Below are 17169 nucleotides of genomic sequence, written 5' to 3' on the forward strand. Positions count from 1 at the left end.
TATGCCAAATAAACTTGAGCTAGAACTCATTAAAGCTAAACCACACCTTTAGATGCTTTAAATGCCAAAAATAGCCAATGAAACTAATGAGTTCAAACCAATAGAGTTTATGCTAAATCAAGAAAGAGGCTGACAATGGTAATTAATGATCAAAGCTAATTTGTGGATGAGTGACAATGACATCATTTCACAGGTTTTGCAGTGTTGCGTAATGGCTGCCTAATTATACCCTCTCACCTCACTCCGTGTTCCTAGCACGTACACCCACTGTGTGTGCGTTTGCTTGCGTGCGTGTGAACCTTGCACCTGCACCTCTTGCTTATCACACACTGTGACACATTCACACTCCCCACCTCAGAAATAAACTAACCACCCCTGACAACTTTTTCACCAATTTGTAGAATGAAGGGAAATATAAGAGAGATGTTTAAAGAACCTATATAAAAGCTTTTAGTTGATGTATGTAGCTTTTAGTACATGTCTGTTAGATTTGAACTAATCTATAAGCTAGTGCACTGGTTCTCAACTGCTTAGTTTTCACATTGGACATCAAGTAGGGACCCAACACAACGATGTTCTTAAAATCAAACACTGACATATGTTGATGTTATCTTAAACTGCATAGTCTCAACAACATGCAAATGCTTTGGTTTTGTAACACAGTGCATACATATATGGGATGGGAATTGTAAAGGACTTAATTATTATTTTAGTACAGTACTTCTAATAAAAAATAATAATAACTTTGCGGAGCCACTAAACGGTCATGGTGTTGTAAAAAATTGTGCGGAAAAATCTTAATTTGACTGCATTCACTCACAAAACCGATCAAACACATGTAAAATTCACATGGGGGGGGGGGGGGAGATGTAAAATTCCAAAAAATAAAATAAAATAAAAAATTCTTAAAAAATTTTCATTTAATCTGATTTATTAATGACTATTCTTTTTCAGTGAGGCATAAATACATTGAATAATTGGCCTGAAGTATATATTAAACAATTCTATATTTGTGTTACTATATAGCATTCATTAAATATTATAAAATGTTACTGGCCAATCCCATAATCTACATGTTGTCATATAAACAACCAGTCAGTAACTGTTATAATTAGTCATGTGTCTGCTTGATTCACTGAAAAAGAACACCATTTGAGCACTGGTATTTTATTTACTTATATATTATTTATAAATGGAACAGTCCTGAAACATTAATCAGCCTGCAACCCTATTTATCATAATATCTATTTATCATTAAATGTAACACATTTAATATACCATTAAAAATGGGCTGTCTTGCTCCATCGGGAAAGATTAACAATGTGACTCATACTGCACTCAAGAGCGTTAAAAAATAATTAAATGCTGTCTAGAATGAGAAATGTCCTTCCCACTAATACCACCTGCCACCAACCAGCAGTAGCAAGTAGCAATTCATGATACATGTAAACAAAATACATTTTGGCGGTTTAAAATAAGTGAGAAACCCTTCAATACTCCTTTATAGCAAATAGATAAACATAGGGATGATAACTGTACTATTCAATAGGGTTATGCGTAACATTCTTCCGGGTTCTACAAAACGGGTATAACTACTTCCGGCCATCAGCTGTGGTACAATGTAGTAGTATTGGGTGATCTGCTCCATTTTCATATCGTCCTATCATCAGCGTTTGAGATCGCACTTCAATAAGCTCAAAGAACGCGAGTTCATGTGTTTTAAATGCCGAGGGAAATCAGAGTCACTCGGTTTATACTTAAACTTATGACTTGACTCCGAAAAAGGAAAACGGGTTAATGCGTTTGCATGACCATATGCATTGTCAGTTTGTTTAGCATAATAATCGGGTTAAGAAAGTGCATGTAAATGCACTCATTCTCTGAAAGTGAAAGTAGAAACCGATTGAGCTTTCAGCATTTGTCGCTGCATTAATGCCGCAAGACGACAGAAGGATGGATATAACGGTATAGCTACTATCTTAATTTACTAGCTTAATTTTTCTCTTGTGGGCCTACATTGATGACAGTAAAAAAAAAAAAATTAGAAGAATATTTATTGTTAAAAAAGTGTTTGAAGCTGCTTTTGATTTTCACGAATTGTGTTGTGTTCGTGAACTAAAGACTGTCATTAGGCTTATATCATTTTAGTGATATTATTATTAAATATACATTCTTTGATACAGCTACAGATGTGCATGGAAATGAAAAAAACAGAAATGCTTAGACCCATTTTCCGATTTGAACTCTGGGCGCTCTGCATAACCCCTATTCTATTTGTTATGGAAAATGTTATCTTAATACATTGAGAAAAATGAAGCTAGATCTACCTCTTGTCATCCTCAACCTGAACCCCTATGGAGTGCACTTCTCTCAGCGCTTTGCCTTCAGGGTCTGAGTCAGACAATGTCTCTGAGCTGTCCACCTGGAAAACACACAAAGAGACATTTAACAAAAATGTTGCAGAGGAGAGAGAGATCAGTCTGTGTCCCTCATGGGATAGTCCCCTCTTATACCTGCACTGCGATAGAGGGTCTCCACTTCCTCCCTCGTCCTTCCTGTTTGAACTCCTCTCCTCCAGTCAGAGCTTTAGCTAGGGACATACTGTTCTGGGGCAGAGAAGCCGATTTCCCCAGGCTGCCTCCAGCCCGCTCCCTGGATCCCCTTGGCCCCTCCAGTAGGTTGTCGGCCGAGGTGCTGTGTTTGGGTTTCATTGGACCAGGTCCACCAGGGTAGCCGATGCTCTGAAGGGCCCTGCCGTTCAGACTCTCTGCAGAGTTGCTGCTCTGTCGGACCCGCGTCGTGCTCCCTCCGAGGTAATGCCCTCCTCTTGAGGTACGGCCCCCGCTGCTCCCCGTCAGGTCCACTGAGTTGCTGTGCTGTCTGGGCCGGACCAGAACGGGCTGTCCTGTACTCTGGAAGTAAGCGTCCTGAGTAGACTCGGTGCTGCTTTGAGCGGTCACGGATATCATTGGCTTGGACATGCGAGGGGGAAGAGGAGGGGGTCCTTTCCTGTACGGGAACACTAGACCGACAAAGACAGAAATGATTTTTTATTATTCATTTGAAAAATTAAGGGCTGTTCACTCAAAACAATCCCCACAGAAAGAATAAAACACAATTTCTTTGAGTTAACTCTCGGCCGAAGAAGGGAAGTTAGTAAAGCGAACATAGAGAAATGTGAGGATGCAAAGTCTTCAAGTACTAGGCCCATTTTTCTAGCTGAGACAAAACATGGACACACAAACTAGGTGAGCAGTTTGCTGATGTCAATGTGGATCAAGTGGGCCATAGTGGCGGTGGGGTTATGGTAAGGGCAGGCGTATGTTATGGATAACAAACACAGGTGCATTTTATTGATGGCATTTTGAATGCACAGAGATACCATGACGAGATCCTGAGGCTCATTGTTGTGCCCCGACCATCACCTCATGTTGCAGCATGATAATGCACTGCCCCATGTTGCAAGGATGTGTACACAATTCCTAAAGGCTGAAAACATCCTAGTTCTTATATGACATGTCACCCATTGAGCATGTTTGGGATGTTCTGGATCGGTGTATACAACAGTGTGTTCCAGTTCCTGCCAATATCCAGCAACTTTTAACAGCCATTGAAGAGGAGTGGACTAACATTCCACAGGCCAATACAATACAATACTGTAAAACTGCACATTTTAGAGTGGCCTTTTATTGTGGCCAGCCTATTATCTCGGCAAAGGAGAAGTGCCTTTTGAGAGAAATAGGCCTTTTGTGTACATAGAAAAAGTCTTAGACCTTTGAGTTCAGCTCATGAAAAATGGGGGCAAAAAAAGGTGTTGTGATAATTTTGTTCAGTGTAGTTTCGTTGTATATAGAAGACAGAATCATAGAGAAATGTACATAAATGCATTACAGCTTAAAGAATCCCAATCTAGAGTCATTCAAAAGCTTTAAACGCATCCCCATGGCTTAAGTAACATCAGCTCGCTCACTCTCTCTCTCACACACACACTAGCACTTGTGAGCCAGGGGCGTAGCCAGAATTTTATTTTTGGGGGGTCCCGTCTTTAAATGAGGGGGCAACATTATTTATATATATATATCAAGTTGATCTTTCCGTGCTTTTTAAAAAAAGTGTAATATTGTACTTTGAGTTTGAGCGCCTGCCATTGTCACGGCATATTAACTCTCACGCAAAGATGAAGATGACAGCGTACGTTACGCGCAACACGTTATATGAACAAATCAAGTTTGAAAATAAGCCGCATTTTACCGCGCAGCATTTTGATTGGTCAATCTATCAATCCTAATAAAACAACTTTTTTTTTTTTTTAAGCAATCAGAAATCTGAGGAGACCGGACATGTAAATGAGGGGGCCTAGGCCCACCCAGGCCCCCTCGTGGCTACGCCACTGTTGTGAGCAGATACATGAAATTCAGTGGGACACACTCAGAGATTAAAGGAGTTTAAAAAAAAAGTGTGCCTAAGCCGTCCTTCCATCTCTCTTGTCCTCTCCTCATCCCTCTCTCTTAAAAACACTCACACTCCGGTGTGTATCATGAGTGTTGCCTTGGGAAACTGCAGATGGATGCTTTTGACACTTCACAGGGGCTTTAATAAAACTCCTATGAGAGTCTCTACTCTAAACGAGAGAGGGACAATAAAAAAAAGATGGAAAGTCATCCAAATAATAGAGAGAATAAAATACCATTGCAATTACGACCAAGCAGCGTTAATTTTGACATAGATTTTGTCTTTTGTCACATTAATTAATTTCTGTATATTGACGAGATTAACACTGCCGCCATAATCTTGACTACAACCCAAGGGATAGTCAAGGAGACAGACAATCTCAAGAGAGTTTGAGCATTTTACAATGTTTACCATGTAACATTTGTTTACAGTCTTGATATACTGAGAGCGAAGAGATAGAAGGAAAGTAGTTTTGATCTAAATCCCTTGGCTGAAGCGTGTTTCTCCAGCAATTCCTATGAGACTGATCCAAAAACTCATTAAGTCTCTAATCTAATCCCTGTGACAGCATGGAGACTAGGTATACCCACACATACATAAACACATGCTGATGACTCACCTGCTTCGCCCTTCATGCTCCCCTGTGGGCCCGACATGGAGAAGACAGACAGGCAGTCATCGTCCTGGGAGCAGCCGGCTTGGATGGCCCGTACGTAGCTGTGACTGCGGGTACGGAAGCATCCGGGTAGATCCAGTGCCTCCACAGCCTGCGATTCCATCTCTCCAAACAGGTTCAAACTGTCGCTCAGCTAACACACACATAAGGCCCGTTCACACCAAGAACGATAACCATAAAGATAACCATATTAGCGTCCACTTGTCTTGCCGCTTAAATGCTCGAGCTTGTTACAGCAGGATTGATTCTGATTGGCTGTCAATGTTTTCATCATTCATCAGCAAGATACAATCTTTCTGAATATGATTCCAACGATAGTGTTTCTCTATCGTTATCGCTGTGGTGCTATTCCTTAATATTGAGAACGATTTTTTATAGTATATATTTTTATAACTATATTTTTGTCGTTCTTTTTATAGTTATCGTCCTTGGTGCTAACAGGCATATAGATCACAGTTTCCGCATATAACTCAGACTCTTCATGCAACTGAACATGTATATTGTTGTATCAACTAATTCTGCACATTATTATTATGCTCTGATTTAGGGTTATATCTTGAGATCAGAATATTATTCTCAGAGCTGTACGTCATTTGTCTCTTTTGACTTGGGCCAATGCGTATTTACCTAGAAACACCCTAACAAGCACCGAGTCATGTCCTAGCAACCAACAGGGCACCCAAGCCACCACTTAGTTATACCTTAGCGGTCACCCAAAACCCCATTGTAACTAACTAGTTATGCCTTAGCGACACTCTAAAAATGCTGAGTTGTTTCAACCCATGTTTGGGTCAAATATGGACAATCATTGGGTTAAAAAAGTATTAACATTTTTAACCAATGGCTAGGTTTGTCCATATCATTTTTTAGAGTGTACTACCCACAACTCCATAGGTACCACTTGCTTGGCAATCATCAGAACACCCAAGCCACCACGAAGTTATGCCCAATCAAGAAGCAGAACACCCTAGCAATCACCTATTTTTGCCCAAGCAGCCATCCAAAATGGTTATTTAAGGACAATTAAAACATTACAATAGCTTGGATAACTAACGAAATGTAATGTAAACACTGTGCATCGTGTGAGTGTGTTATACCTGAGCGCTGGTCAGAGAGCGTGTGTAGCTGCGGGAGCGAGGGTGGCTTTTAGGCGTAGTGCGGCTGTTCGGGTACACATCTGTGCACTGTTTACACGAGTACCTGAGGAGAAGAATAAACCATTAAAGTCTCAGCTGGCTCTTCTACTACATGGTAGTCCAAAATGTGCTACTTTTTAATACAGCAAATACAAATCTCAACGCAGCAACAAACTGAAAATCAAGTGACAACTGACTTGGATGTGGTGGAGGAGCGCTGGTCCATGCTGACGGACCGGCGGAAGGCTTCTCTCTGAGCGATGAGGGCTGATTTGGGTGAGGCTTTGGGGCTGCTGTCTGAGTCAGCGCTGTCGTCGTCCCCCATGGCCTTGATGTAGCTGCCACTGCGCATACGTCTGCAGGGGATCTCCCCACCACTGTCTGACGCACCGCCACCGCACCAGTCATCTGAGGGCACCTGTAAGAGACACATGACTTGCTGTCAGTCTGGCCTTTACTTATGAAACTGATCAGGGATGATGCTGTTCTATATCAACACAAGAAGTTAATAATGATAAACTGACAGTTTAGACACAACATTGACATTTTCTTTGAATCTTTTGAACAAGTCAGTTGTGAGAACGATTCATTGACTCACCCAGACAGTCGCTTGTTTCTTTTGTGAATGTATTTTTGAATGAATCAGCAGAGTGACTTAATTAATGACTCACTCATTAAGACAGTACTTGTTTAGTTTCTGAATGAATCAATGTCCAACCATCCATCTTCCGCTTATGGATTTATGCATCCAAAATCACATACTCTCTGAGTAGGTACTTAATTTGAATGATTACTTTGCGACTGTTTATGAAGTATGTTATATATAGTAGTATTAATGGGTAGCCTGGTTAAAACCAGACCATTCTCAGTTGTAACTGAGATATGGTCTGGCAAAACATCATAAACAAATCATTTCCAGAGGGGCGTCACCAACGGATGTCGCGGGTAGACCTAAAATCAATCAGAGTGATGAAGGAGATGACATTTGCAGAGCGGCGGCCGGAGGAGAAACATCTCAGAGTGTTGTCCTTTGCTCGGTTTTTAACAAAAAGGAAATTATTGCTTAAAAATAGCTGATTCGAGCGAGTGATGTTCGACGGCGGCGTCCATCTTTGTAATGAAGGCTACAAAATCTGCTTTTAAATCCCAGTGCTGTCGTCATCATATAAAGCCCGCCCCAACGTTTCTGATTGGTGAACAATAGTTTCAACTAGGGAACAATACAATTTCAGATGTTGCCATTCACTTGCTTTATAGCTGAACGAATCAGTGTTTTGAATGTATCAGATAAGTAAAGGATTCAATGACTCACTCAAATGATGGTGAAATGGTGAAATGATTCAATGTCAATATGAAAGTCACTTGTCTTCACCTATCTATGTAACCTGCAGGAAGAGTCACTGGAAAACCTCACCACTAAATCGCAGACTGACAGTGAAAAGTCCTAATGCTAAAAATGAGTACCTAAACTTAATGTTCTGTAAATAAATACCACATATATGAAAGAAAATGCATTGATAATGCAACTAAAGGTTTATGTATATAAAAAAAAAAAAAAACTTGTTAGAGCTGTGGCTTTCTGGCTACAGTATGACCAGGGGGAACAAAAGGTTGAACTGAGGGCAGCTGAGTAAAATGAAATCTGATTGGTTGACATGGATGAAAGGCACCAGCTGTACATTTAGAGCTGTCATTACACTCAAGAGCTGCCCCTCGGCTGGGGCATGGAGATAGCAGGTTATGGAGGGGAAAGGGGAAAGGCAAGATTATTTATTTTCATGAATCTGGCTCTCTAGAGCCATGTATTTTTCTGATAGCATCGCTGTGTCTTATTGCGGTTTTTACCTCCGCATCTGCTCTCTGTCACATATTTTGTACACATAAAATAAAAAAGTCTGTCTTACAAGCTGCATAGCGACTTTAAGGTGGCTAGACATTTAACAGAACCAATATTTATTTCATAACAGAAGCAATAATTCTTTCAATTCATGGTGATGTGAGACAGACATAGGTCCAGTATTTTCTGTTTAATAAGAGGATGTTGGCTCTTAAACTTGCTGCTCTCATTGTTTTTTTTTTTTTCTTGGTATCATGGTTTGTTTATTGGTCAACTCTCACTGTGGGGACAAATTTTAGAAAATTTAAATATGATTAGCATACATAAAGAGATAGTTCAGAGAGAGAGAGAGAGAGAGAGAGAGAGAGAGAGAGAGAGAGAGAGAGAGAGAGAGAGAGAGAGAGAGAGAGAGAGAGAGAGAGAGAGAGAGAGAATGCCTTATATATCAATTGACCAATCAGCGGGGTATTTAAAGGTCATCCTCTTTCAAAGAATGATGCGACTTTATCTCTCTATCCATCTCTGTTTCTCTTGTCTCCACCCCCTCCTATCTTCCTTGTAATACACATGTGCACTTACGTACACATAAACACACCCATACACAAAGATAATTTTGAAGAAGGAGCTCAACTGCCTCTTCTTGAGAAGTTGATCATCATTTTTTTTCAGACTTCAGATAGAATAGAAGACCTCAGACTTCTATTTTGTTTTTAAATGCAGAAGAAAAATGCAAAAGTTGTACTAATGTTATTTTCTTACACAATCTTCACATAACTGGCCTCCTTCTGACCATTTTGAATTGTTCAGTTAAAAAAATATAACAGCACAAAAAATATAACAGTATGTGCAAGAAATTACATGCAGGTGAGTAAATAATGAGATCATTTCAATTTAAAGGGATAGTCTACATAAACCGACAATTCTGTAGTAATTCATTCACCATTTTGTAGTCCAAAAATTGTAAGACTTTCTTCTGTGGAACATAAAAGAAAATCTTTAGAAGAATATCATTTCATTTTTCCATCCAGACACAATGTTGTTTTGTTTGACCATTGACGTTCATTATTTGGGCAAAAACATTTGTCAAATCGAATGTCTTCCTTTATGTTCTGCAGAAGAAAGTCAAATATCCACAAAAGGATAAATAATGACGACCTTTTATTTCTAGGTAAGATATTAACGGAAGTTGTGATGGCGTTTTTCTTCCTTATTGTGACGCATATCTTAGTGAAACAGCTTCTCGAACCAGAAAAATGTAGGGCGGGACTTGGTTTTAGCCAAAAGGGAATCGATTGGGTCATTTTACTTCGAAGTTGGGTGCGAGCTCATGTGAGTGAACAACCTGAACTCATGGAAAAACGCAAATGTTACGAAGTGACGATTTTGTATGAGCTAAACATGCAGTTATTGAAAAGAATTTATTTGTGAAGGTCTACCCTTAAACATACCAGTCACAGTGGTGTTAGCAAATCATTTGAACACATAAGGCTGAGATCGTACAAATTATCAGATTTGCCAACGTGTAAAATAGTAAAGAATTGTCATGAGATTGTGTTGCGCCACATCAGTAAACACTGACTAAAGATTAAGTGCATATGAACTCAAATAAAATAATGATGTGCTTGGATAAATCAAATAAAGCCAATAAATACTAGAATATTCCATGAAAACAATAATTGTCAGCTTTGGTTTCATGACTTTAAGATAACTGATTCCCACAAACCCCCTTTCCTTCCTTGCAACCCTGTGTTATTATTCTCATCCTCTTATTTTTTCCCCCCTACTGCCCCTGGTATTCGTTCTCATTATACTGACACATTTCACTTCCTTCCGCTCCCCAGCTAATTGCGACACAGATCGGCTGACTTGTAATAGAGGATTCATCTGGTTTATCCCCATGTCTTCAGATCAGATCACATCAAAAAACTGCTCTCCCACGATGAGCCCCCTGCTGAGCTTGCGCCCACAGCTTGGTTTCTTCCTCCCCAGAGGCTCAGGGTAGCTGAGTCAGCTGCTCTGCCGTCAGCCATCACTGTACGACCTCAGTTTCCTCAGGACCAGTTGCATTTCATGATGGAACAAAGAATCAGATGGGGACTATATTCGGGTTATCTGGATGTCAGTTGCTTTAACTCATAAATAGCTTGTAGCTTTGCTTTGCTTATAGTCAAACTACAGTCAAGCTACTCTTGTGGGAAAAGTAGTTAGCTACACTACAAACTACTAACATGTAGTTAATTACATTAAAGCTATTAAATGGACACTTAATCAAATAAATCATGGGTTGAATCAATTCATTAATGTAAAAAAGAAGCGTGAAGTCCACACACTGAAAAAATCTGCTCCAAATGAATGAATTATAGCACAACGTTTCGAACTTCGGGTCTTCTTCAGGCACAATACCAATGTAGAGTAAAGTCAACTTTAAAAAGAAACAGGTCCCTTAATTGGGCCCACACTCAAAAGCATGTGACAAATACAAGTCATGTAACAAAAAAAAAAAAGTCAGTGTGTGGACTTATTTTTTTATTTTTTATTTTTCGTTTATGTTACTTAGCCCAATCTGGGTGGTTGGGATGTGCACAGCAGTTTTGTATTTTTGAACCAGTTCATTCACATGGATCATTCAAAATATACCAGATCTATACAATGATCTGGACTTCCCAACACTTACAGAGAAAGTGAACATTTACAAAAGCATGTTTGATTCAACACAATGTGAACAAAAACCGCAAAATATAGCAATTGTCATGCTAGACACACAGATAACCGAAATGTTGTCACGCTAACTTGTAGTTGGTTCCTCTCCTACACTGCTGGCTATGACAATGTAGCAATCTACACACCATTGAATGATTGGATATACATCTGTTTGTACCATACTGAGTGGGAGAGTAGGAAAGTTGATTGGTTGTCTCGCTGTGACAAGTAGCAAAACAAAAGTGTCGACTGACCGAATGTATTTATATCACGTTGAAGCTGATGTTCTGTGTAATTGGAGCTTGCAAGTGCTAATATTACAGGAAGTTAAATTAGTGTCAGGACGAGACCCTAATGCGCGTTGTTGTCGCCCTGGGCAACAATAGCGGAGAATGCCAGAGACGGCACAGTTGGTTATGTCCGTCAGAATGCATTGTCTTTTCTCTCTCTCTCCCACTCAAGAGCCCGGGGACAGAGCAAGAATGACACAGGGTGCACCTGGTGCTTATTGTGCTTTCTCACAGCTGCTATTCGGTCTACAATTTGCTGAAACTGGTCTTCTTTTCTTCAAGCACCAGGTGTTTGAAGTCTACGCATGATGTGACATAGCGTGGCTGCAAAAAAATTATAACTGCCAGGTCATAAACTATTGGACCTATCACTTCCCCTACACAGCCTGATATTTTCCTTCACTATCACAATAGGGACTGCAGCGCCATGCAAGTCATAAAAAAAAAATAAATAAAAAAAAAAAAATAATAATAATAATAATAATATAATAATATAATATATATATAGTTAATTAATTACTATTACATTTATATATATATATATATATATAGTTAATTAATTACTATAACATTTTTATATAATATATATATATATATATATATATATATACACAATTATTATATATATATATATATATATATATATATATATATATATATATATATATATATATATATATATATACCATAATATTATGGTATATAATCTTTATATACCCTCATAATCTTTATTAAGTTGTGACTTTTTATCTCACTATTCTGACTTTTTTTCCCCACATTTGCGAGTTTACATTTTGCACTTTTTGACTTTTTTACTTAAATCTGCACTATATAAACTAGCAATTGTGATTTATTAGGACTTTATAACTCAAAATTGCTAAATAAATAACTTTATTTCTTGCAACTGCAACTTACTTTATAACTTTTTGTAAAAAAAAAAAAAAAAAAAGAATAACGAGATGTAAACTCACAATTGTGAGATAAAAAGTGACAATTATCTTATAAAATGTTTTATTCTGTGGTGGAAACAAGCTCCAATACAACTGTGCCATGACTTCCACTGATGTCCGCTAAAAAAACAACAGGATGCACACAGGGATAGTGTGAACCTGTAGTCTTTATTTCATAAGTGGTGCTCAACTGTGTACCTGGAAAGGAGTGTAACCTCCTAGTGCTCTGTCCTGTTACCTTAGAAACATAACCATAATATATTATGCTGACACACGGTGGGGAGTGTGTGAGAGTGCATAGGAGGCACCCAAAACAATTATCCTCATTTTACCTGTTGTCATTTCAGATAAAGTTTCCTCCCCCATGTATGTGTGTCCACAAATAAGCATTTGTGGTAGCATAAATAACTGTGTTCACAGGGAGTGAGTATAACAGCCTAAGAGTGTATGAGAAAAGAAAGCTAAAAAACAGAAAGGAAAACAGTAGTTGAGTCCAAGGAAGAAGCAGGACATACAGTACAGTTCAAGACAGCGCTTCTGCATCTGTGTTATTTCTTCATGTAGTTTCTGAAGTTATTTTTTAAAAGCACATAAAGCTATTGGAGAAGTATTAGAAATCTCTCTGCAGCAAAACTAAACCTCTTTAAAGAAGTGGTGGAGTCAGATGGTAATATCATGGTATTTTGATTGATATACAACATGTGAGTGGACATAAAGCATCATATTCCCATTTTCATCTTTTGGTGAATAGATTGTCACCCCATAGCTCTGTGAGTAAGGCTCAAGTGCCTCTTTATCAATACCAAACCTGTAATGTGTTTTATACAGAATAATGAGATACATAGTGAGCAGTATATCTGTGTGTAAGAACAATGCATTTATGATGCAGTTGACCTTCTATTCAAACCACGTAGGCAGCTGACCATGCTAAGAAGTATTTTGTATTCTAGGACGCTTGATATCACAAAGTAGGATGTCAGTGGTGTGTATATGTAATTGAGCAGATGAGTAGGAGAAATGGAGCACACAGCTCACTACTGATATCAATAGCAGCATTTGTGAGTGTTCACATTGGGTTTTATACAGGCCAAGGGTTAATGTGTTGTTTTCCTGTATCCCCCGATACTGTTTTTCACCCTTTCACACTGAGCTGACAGATGCTGGAAATAGCATCAGACTCCATTCTTCACAGCTAGGAGCTGATAACAAACATAATCATCAAGTTATGTTTTTTTTCTCCCCTTTCTCTCACAGAAATTGTCATTTATCTCATCTTCGCAGACAGATTAATTCTTTTCACAATGAAATGAATCTGCAAGTCAATAAGGACAGCAGACTGATTGTATTTGAGAACAGAGACGCCACATAAATATTGAAATCTCAGTGGGAGCCAATTTGGGGTCACTGCACTGACTTCAAAAAAGGCTCAAATATTGTAAAAGTTTGTCTCACTTACATACAGAGGTTGTACGCCATTCAGAACGTAATTCACCTTTGGCTAAGCCCCGTCCCCCTTAGTTACTGTTGCTACATCCGTCAAACTTCATCTGCGCTCTGCATGGCTTATGCTGTAACAGCTCTTCCTGCTGAAATGTTATCAAACTTTTATAAAGGAGCAAATAAAGTGTTCGATAGAAGTAGGCAAAAGGGGCTGCAATATGCGTTCGAATATTCGAGACATTCAGGTGAAATGCAAGAAACAACAAGGCATCCAAAATAGAGGCAAAAGCATAACGTTACCGGTCACAGTCAAAAAATGAACCACCACATTTCCTACTAATCGAGACGGAGGCTGGGACTAACAATATCAGGGAGCAACACTGTTTAAGCAAAGCTGGGTAGGTCTCTATTCACTTCTATAATCGTTATTACAAAGCAAACGGACTACACGGTGTACTGTATAACGTTGTATTTATTAGCAGCATCTGCTAGCGTATCAACAACTGGTATGAGAACCGAAATCATAACCTAAAACATTATAAAACGGTCTAACTAGTATAACACGACACTTGTCACTGTCAGGATTTTACTTCGGTTTTGGGAAGGGAAAAAACGGACACCCCCATCCAACCTCTCTGGGAAACGCGTATCTGTGTTGCAAATGTCCGAGGCACAACGTTTAACCATAAAACTTCGACGGTAATAGCCTGCCGAGACCAAAAATATGAGACGCCTGTGTTGAAAGTCAATGGAGCGCTGTGAAAAAGTGTCGGACCTCTGTGGGAGCTGGTTCTTGGCTGGGCTGTGATTGGTCAATCTACATTCTAGGGCGTGGCTTAGCCAAAGGTGAATTGACAATGTCTTTAAATTACAAAAGCAGATAGGCCTTCTGGCATGATAGAGCAATTTTCATAGATTGATTGATTGATTAGATTAAATTAAATTAAATTATAATTCACACTCATTAATTGGAAGGGAATTTCTGAATTTTGCACATCTCCGTCACATGCACATATAAACAGAACTTGCCTGCAGAAAGTGGAGTGATCGTTCCTTCATTTTGTGATCCAGAGGAACCAATGCCTTGTCATATCCTCCTCCACCTCTTCCTACTCCTCCTCCACCTCCACCACCACGGGAAGATGGATAGACCTCTCTAGCCTGACTGACCGTCATGGCTGACCATGTGCTCCTCTTCAGAGAGTGTCCGCTGTCCCCTGCCATGGCAATGTTGGTGCAAGCCATGCACTCTCCTGGAGGTGGACCCTTAGATTTCCTCAAGGTAAGCTCCTGGATGGCAGCATCCAGGGTCTCGTGTCCAGTTGGATACCCCCGACCGCCCCTGCCAGCACCCACCAGAAAGCTGCTGTCGCTGTCCAGGTTGTCATCGGAGCTCCACCAGCCAGCTGTTTTGCTGCGGTGGCGGGAGCTGCGAGAATCGTGGCGGGAGTCTCCGCTCTTGCTTCGTTCTCGGCTCTTGTTGCGACGGGCAGAGCGAGACTGGTGTGTGCCCGAATAATGATGTCCACCGTTTTCCTCTCCACCGCTGCGGTGCCCCCTTTCCCTTTCCCGATACTCTCCCCCACGGGTGCCGTTAAACTCTCGTTTAGATGGTGTCTCTAGAGAATGAGACTTGGCGAAGAGACGCTGAACCGAGTTCACCAGATGCCGTATGCGACTCGGGCTCTCGCTGCGTTGCTCCCCGCTGGCTGCGCGTTGGTACTGCAGGGTGTGGAAGCCGTCGGGGTGGAAGGGCGACTGTTTCTCGAACTGATCCAGAAGGTTGGGCGGGATACGGTGCATCTTATGCCCGTGGCCATGCACTCCCGAGGATAAACACTCTTCACACGTGGAGTCGTAGGGCTGCGGCTGACTGGGGTGTGAGCGAGGGAAGGTGCCTCCGCCGGATGGTACCATGGCCAGGGTTTCAGGGGGTCCACCAGGCGGGTAGTAGGGGTGGTCATTGTGCCCCTGGTAGTGGTCGGGGTGGTGCATGTAGTCCCGCGCAGTGTCACCATCCTCAGGCATGCAGTAGCAAGGCCCAGAGGAGTGTTGAGACAGACTGCGACTCACCTGGTAGCCCTTCATGGACGGGGCATGGTGGGCCGCCCGGGCCGAGAGGGGGCGCTGTGGGCGCGACAGGGCTGCGCCGGAGTCAACTATAGAGAGAGACAGAAATAAAAGGAAATTTTTTGATGTGACAAATGAACACTTTTGCATGTAGTGCATTAAATATCAGCATTTAATGTGGTGACCAACATGTCTGTGGACTTTTTAGAAGATTTCAAATAAAGTGGAGAAACAAAAGGCATTATCTTATTACTTATAGGCTATATTTGTATTACAATAACATGAACTTGTTTGACTATATTTTTGTGCTCTTTTTAAAAGAGTTATACATAGTCATGTTCCTGAAAAAGCCCTTGTCCCCTTCATATGGTACGCCACTGTAATGTCATTTATAATTATTCATTTATTTGCTTTTCAAGTTCAGCATTAGCAATACGATACAATATATAGAATGATGTAACAATATATAAAATATTAAACAATATAATCTAAACTAATATAAATAAATGAAAATACATTTATATTGACATGCACCATCCAAAAAAAATTAAAATAAATAAAATCTTTTGAAAAGTTTACTGGTGCTCCAACCATTTCTTCAATTGAGATATAAAATAAAGCATTTTTACGCACTTTATTAGGAGACAACTGATCTAAATTACAAAATTCAAGGTTGAAAAATAAAACACTTTTGAGAACAACCCACCAAGAAATGGTTAATGTTGTCAGATTATATCATTTTCCTTTTCAGGGATGTGCTGTTTTGTATTTCAATAACTACAACCAGGCAGCTGACAATGCACAACAAGCACACTCTGATACTTCTGGTGTAGCAGCGCTGTCATTGACCCTGAACACATATGAGTGAGGGTAGGCAAATACTGTGCAAAACTGACTCTTATTTTCATTTGTTCCCTCTAGGTTATTAGCTGGATTGAGTCATTGTGTCACTATCTCTCAAAATCTGTTCATTTGGAAGAGCAGGAAATGATTCTCTGCTGATTCAACCTTTAATCTAGTTCATGTTAATTACTGATAAATCTGCTTATTGTTCAACAATTCATTCTGTGCCCATTTTGTGATCTCAAAGATAAAATGGGCAAAAAGCCTGAAAGGAAATGGAGCGAAATGGGAAAAGGCTTGTGCTTATCAGGTGGTTGCCGTTCAGATTGGGCAGGTCTTTGAAGCAGGTGGCGTTTCCAAACGCGAGCTATTGCTGACAGATGTGGAGGTGATCATTAGATGGAGATTAGCCTGTTACTTTTAATGAGCTACATTTGCACATCTAGCTTGATCTTTTGTGTCATGATCTCTGAGCTGAAAATAGCAGAACAGTATTTACTCTACTGTTAAATATTGAATGCTGTACACCAGCGTAAGCGTTCATTATTTTTTTTCCTGAAGAAGTCATGTAAAATTTTATTTTTCACATTGTTTCTACTCATTTATTTTGCCCTTCATTGAATGCCATAACTAAAATACTTCATTATGAATTTAAAACCTTCAATGAAAACTAAAGTAAAAATTATGTTTAATTGAAATTTGATTAATTCAATTAAAAACATAAATGGGAAAAACTAAAACAAAACTAAAATATGCATTTTTAAATATTCTATTC

General features: G+C 39.7%; 1 protein-coding gene across 1 annotated transcript in view; it reads right to left on the reverse strand.

Annotated features, from left to right (window-relative positions):
* The window catches only part of dlgap3 (DLG associated protein 3), a 169112-nt gene that overhangs the window by 8628 nt on the left and 143315 nt on the right, over positions 1 to 17169 (reverse strand). The window contains exons 3-8 of the mRNA XM_039680683.2: positions 14511 to 15640; positions 6462 to 6682; positions 6226 to 6328; positions 5072 to 5261; positions 2514 to 3022; positions 2328 to 2422 (exon numbers count right to left, since the gene is read on the reverse strand). Coding sequence (XP_039536617.2) covers positions 2328 to 2422; positions 2514 to 3022; positions 5072 to 5261; positions 6226 to 6328; positions 6462 to 6682; positions 14511 to 15569 — 2177 coding nt within the window. The 5' untranslated portion in view covers positions 15570 to 15640. The remainder of the gene's footprint in view (positions 1 to 2327; positions 2423 to 2513; positions 3023 to 5071; positions 5262 to 6225; positions 6329 to 6461; positions 6683 to 14510; positions 15641 to 17169) is intronic.

This window comes from Pimephales promelas, chromosome 18 (assembly GCF_988280905.1).
Source record: "Pimephales promelas chromosome 18, fPimPro1.hap1.1, whole genome shotgun sequence".
Lineage (NCBI taxonomy): Eukaryota > Metazoa > Chordata > Actinopteri > Cypriniformes > Leuciscidae > Pimephales > Pimephales promelas.